Here is a 4,814-nt window from a genome sequence, read left to right on the forward strand (position 1 = left end):
GCATGAGGGCAGTGCTGGGGGCAGCAGTGTTCAAGGCCTCGCCCCTTAGGGATCTGCATCGGGACTGGAGGGAGGGGTCAGCAGCCCTTTCCAGCGTCCCAGTGGCCTCCGCTGACGTCCCTCTGGGGCCTGCATGGGACGCAGAGCTCGGGCCTGGGGGAGACACACACACTCACCCTCTGCCGGCGCTCCGCCCCCCCCTTCCCAGAACCCGCCCTCCGTTCTGTTGGCTGCCTGACCTCATCCAAACCCTCCCCAGGCTCAGCCTTAGGGGCCCAGAGCTTGGTGGAATGTCCTGATATCAGCACCGGAGGGTCCCCAGCGCATCTGGCCCACCTCCCTCCCTGGGCCCCAGAGACGGGTAGCGATACCTTCAAGGTCACACAGCCAGTGACTGGCAGAATTAGGATTGGAGCCAGGGGCTCCTGTGGGCTAGTCGCCGCCCCCCTCGCACTCACAGGCCTGCGGGGCACACAGGAGATCTGGGGGCGCTCCCAGCGGCCGTTCTCCTGACAGCGGATCAGTGGCAGGTTGCGCTGGGCCAGTCCCTCCCGGCACTGGTAACGAAGCACTGTGTCCACCTCATAGCGCAGCCGTGGGCGGCCGAACACTTGAGCCAGGGGCAGTTCCGGTGGGGACCCACAGGATACTGCAGGGGGGACAGAGTCAGAAAACGGGAGCCTGGCTCTATGGGTGACAGTTTCAGAATCGGGATGAGGAAAGGAATGGACCACAACCTGACCCCCAAAAGAGTAGGGGTTCTGAGTGGACCCGTCTGATTTGTTATCCCTCCCATGCCCGTGGCCTGGGACACATTTCTGACCCTCCTACGCGCACGCTGGCCCCGATCCCGACCCCGAGCCCGCGCCCCTCCTCCCCCTTGCCTGCCCTCACCCAGCCCCATTTTGCAGGTGTAGGACAGGTGGTAGTTGCAGGGCACATCGCTCCATTGTCCCTGGTCATGCCACACCATGACCACGCAGTTCTCTCCGGACAGGAAGTAGCTGTCGGGTTGCCCTGGGTTCCAGTTCTCGTAGAGCTGGGGCAGGGATGGGGAGGCGGTGAGGCGCCCCTGCGCAGGCGCACTGAGGAAGGGACTGGAGGGGAGGGTGTGGGCGCAGGAGAGGGCAGGCCCGGGGCAGGGGGAGTCGGGGGCCTCCTTCTAAAGGAGAGGTCAGGGGCTTTGCGGGGAGGGATAATGGGAACCGGAAGAGAGCCAGAGGGACACGAGGAGAGGGGGAGGGCCCAGGGAGAGGGAAAGGGCATGGGGAAGGGAAGGAGAGGGAGGGTCGGGTCACTGGGGGTGGAGGCAGAAGCGCCTGGACGAAGCGACCTCGACAGCGGGACGGGCGGCGGGAGCCTCTCACCAGGGGGACGCCATCTGACCACAGGAAATCGCCTTCGATGGTCCTGTCGTTGAGCCCAATCCACTGGTACTCCCGGTATCGATCTGGGGAAGCACGCAGGGGGGACGGCGTGCAGTGAGCTCCGCGGCCAGTAGGTGGCGGCCGCTCCCCGAGGTCCTTCCCGCCGCCCAGACTCCGCGCTCCCCTCGCTCCAGACGCAGGGCAGGGATGGCGAGGGAAGAAATAAAACACCACCCGGGCGAGACCGGGGAATCTCTGGGAAAAAAGTGAAAACGTCCAACGGGGGCAGAGTCTGGGAGCAGGTGGAGGGAGGAGAGGTGGAGGGAGGAGAGCCAGAGCAGGGGCAGGTGGAAGGTGGCCCCTGAGCCACCGCCGGGCGGGCGCAGGGGTCCGTCCTGCGAGGGCCGCAGCCTTCCCTGCCCGAAGCCCCACCGCCCGCCTGTGCAGAGGGCAGGAGGGAGGGAGAAAGGAAGAGCGGACGAGTGACTGAGGTAGACCAAATAATAAGTGCCCGAATTAGTGAACAAGGGGGTTAATTAACACACTCACTCATTCGTTAGGTGATTGATTAATGAGTGAGCGTGGGAGAGAGCAGACGACCAGGGTCCCCTCCCGCCCGTCCCCAGCCCACTGTTGATGAAGTCCTGCTCCTCGGGCGTGCTGATGCTGGCCAGGTGCGCGCCGTACATCCGGCACTGGGTCTCTGCCTCCTCCCAGCTCCTTCGTGTGGAAAAGTGCTTGTAGCAGGCGCCCTGGAAGGCGTCCCAGCCAGGGCTGCAGAAGCGGAGGCCTGGGGCGCAGAAGGGCGGGCAACTTGGGCGGGAGGACCGGGGAGGGGCCAGGTACCCGCGAAGGGGCCAGGTACCCGCGAAGGGGCTTGGCTCCGCCCACCACGGCAGCCCGGGGGCGGGGCTAAGGCAGGGGGCGGTGCCAACGAGCTAGTGGGAAGGAAGGGGAGGAGGAGCCTGGAGGGGCCCTGGAGCCCGCGGCCTGATGCCTTCCCTCTCTGAGCGTCGGGACCAGGCGAGGGAGGGAGTCCCCGCCTGGGTCACCGCAGTCCTCCACCTAGAGAAGAGCTGTGCGCTCCTCTCCTCCCAGAAGGACAGAGGCTGGCACCACTGACTTCAAATGCCAGGAGAGCACTAGGCGCTCCTCTCACACCCGACCCCCGACACAGGCATTTCTGGTTCCACTGAACAGTTGAGGACATTGAGGGCGAGGCGCCGAGAGGTGTGACTTGCCTAAATTGGGGATTCATCAACAGCAAGGCCAAGACCAGCGCCCGCCCTCCCTCCCTCCTCCGGGACCAGCACGTTGTGGCGGGTCCGGGCTTCATGTCCACCCCACCCCGCCCCCGCCCCTCAACACACTCACCAACATCGCACAGGTCCCCCCCATAGCCAGGCAAACATAGGCAGCGGACCCCCTCCTCCTCCTCCAAGCATGTCCCGCCATTGTGGCAGGGGCTGGGGACACAGTCACCTGAGAGGGGGAGAGAAGTTTGGTGGGGGGGAGCTGGGGAGCACAACTCTGAGTCCTTCCGGAGAGGGTTCAGAGTCCCCAGCCCTAACCCCCCTGTCCTGGGAGCTAGCACGGCACCCCAGAGGTTCTCCCCGGAGCCTGCCTCTGGCCTGAGTTCTGGCCCCCCTCACCTCGTCCCATGTCAGCACTGGCTCAGCCCTGTGCCAGCCATTGTCATGCCCTCCAGTGTGGGCCCTGCCTAACGGGCCAGGGAAAGTGGCCAGGGGACAGTGCCCCTCAGGGCCCAGTCCGGCCAAGGGGAGAGGCGCTAGGCTGTCAGCCATGAGACCTGGGCTCTTGTATGGCTTCTAGCTCTACTGGATGACACTGGGCAGATCACTTTACTCGGGGGTTTCACCCCCTTCCTTTGCACTGGGTCCCAGCACGGTTCTGTACAGCGGGCCGGGCCGCATGGAAGCAGAGGAGAGGACAGTCCCCTCAGCACCCGTGAGCGTCGCCTGCTTCACTGCTCCCAGGACCTTGTTTGGGGTCCGGATGGAGCTAACCATTCCCCCTGCTGTCCGTGGGGCAGAGAAAGCCCCAGGAGCTGAGTGCAGATGCGACCTGCTTCCCGCACTGTCCCCAGGCACAGGAATGACGCTGCAGTGGCTTCCCCACCCTTCGGGGCCGGCCCCACGCACTCTCCCCTTCTGCCCCCGCAGACCCTCCCTCCTAACGAGCTCCCCTCCCCCCTCCACCAGGGCCTTCTGCGGTTCCTTAGCCTGGAAAGCTCTCTCCGACCCATCTCGCTCTCTCCTCAGGCTCCCTCTCCTCCAGACAGCCCTTCCAGACTCCCAGGTTGCCCTGAGGACCTGCGCTCTGCCATCTGGCTCCAGCTCAGTCCGGCCATCGGCCTTCTCTGGACTCTCCTTCAGGATCCTGGGGTGGGTTAGGCCAGGCCTGGGCGCTGGAGGGGCTGTCAGATTGCACTTCTTTCTGGTCCCCATGACCCAGGAGAAGAGAATCCCACAGACTGACAGCAGTGAAACCAGCCCCGGGCTGGGCCTTTCAGACCGTGCCATCCACCCTGAGCAGCCAAGGCCAAGGCCCACAATGCTTCGCTCTGGCCCGAGATCCCCCCGCCTGCTGGGGATCGCAGCGGAGGTGATTCAAAGAATTTTGCTGGGAGGATCGAGCTGTTTTGGGGTGAGATGCATCAGCTGTGCCAGCACCACGCCCCAGTCATCTCTTCTGCCAATCCTTTTCTTTCAACTGGGTAGTGTACCCTCCAGGGCAAAGCGGGGTGGGGGGGTGATGTGATATTAACCCTCTAAGCACCAGGCCCCTCCCATCCTCACACTTTCTTCTCTCCATCCTCCAACCTGGGGAGAGGGCACAGAAGCTCTCAAACTTGGTCCCTGGTGCCCCGCCCAGGCCACAGATCCAACCCCCTGGCAAGATGGGCAGAGTGGGGTGAAGGAATCCCTCTTTGGGCCAACTACGATATGCGGCCAGAGTTTTAACCTTTACCTGCTGCAGTAGCAGGCCAGGGGACCTGTCCTCGTCCTCGGGGCGGGGCAGCTAAGACACTGTGGACACTGCCCACGGTGCTCCGCTGCCCACTGAACGCCCTGCCCACCCCACCAGGGCTGAACTCCAAGACCAGCGGGGAGGGAGCCAGCAGCCGCAGCGGGTGAGCCTGGGCGTGATGCAGAGGCCCCAGCCCCCTCTGTGCCGTCTAGCAGAGTGGGTCCTGGGCCTGAGGCACCCTCGGCCTCCTCCAGGGTCTCCACTGGGAGGCTCAATCCTCCCTGAGGGGCCGGAGCTTCTCTCCGGCTCCGGAACCTGTTTCCCCGTCCCGCTCCCCCCACACTCCCTCTCCCGCTTTGGCTCCTGGTCTGCGTCTTCCCAGAATTAGGGATTTTGAGACCCTTTGGGTTTAGGGCGGTGGAACCATTTTTCCCAGGGGGCGGGGGTAGTCATTAG

The 4,814-nt window shown here is 64.5% G+C and overlaps 1 protein-coding gene across 1 annotated transcript in view; it reads right to left on the reverse strand.

Moving 5' to 3' along the window:
* Positions 1 to 6: 6 nt before the first annotated feature.
* Positions 7 to 4,814, reverse strand: part of BCAN (brevican) — a 12,590-nt gene continuing 7,782 nt past the window's right edge. The window contains exons 8-13 of the mRNA XM_011366377.1: positions 2,742 to 2,849; positions 1,999 to 2,157; positions 1,368 to 1,450; positions 895 to 1,039; positions 459 to 649; positions 7 to 153 (exon numbers count right to left, since the gene is read on the reverse strand). Coding sequence (XP_011364679.1) covers positions 46 to 153; positions 459 to 649; positions 895 to 1,039; positions 1,368 to 1,450; positions 1,999 to 2,157; positions 2,742 to 2,849 — 794 coding nt within the window. The 3' untranslated portion in view covers positions 7 to 45. The remainder of the gene's footprint in view (positions 154 to 458; positions 650 to 894; positions 1,040 to 1,367; positions 1,451 to 1,998; positions 2,158 to 2,741; positions 2,850 to 4,814) is intronic.

The sequence above is a fragment of the Pteropus vampyrus genome, unplaced genomic scaffold (assembly GCF_000151845.1).
Source record: "Pteropus vampyrus isolate Shadow unplaced genomic scaffold, Pvam_2.0 Scaffold124, whole genome shotgun sequence".
Lineage (NCBI taxonomy): Eukaryota > Metazoa > Chordata > Mammalia > Chiroptera > Pteropodidae > Pteropus > Pteropus vampyrus.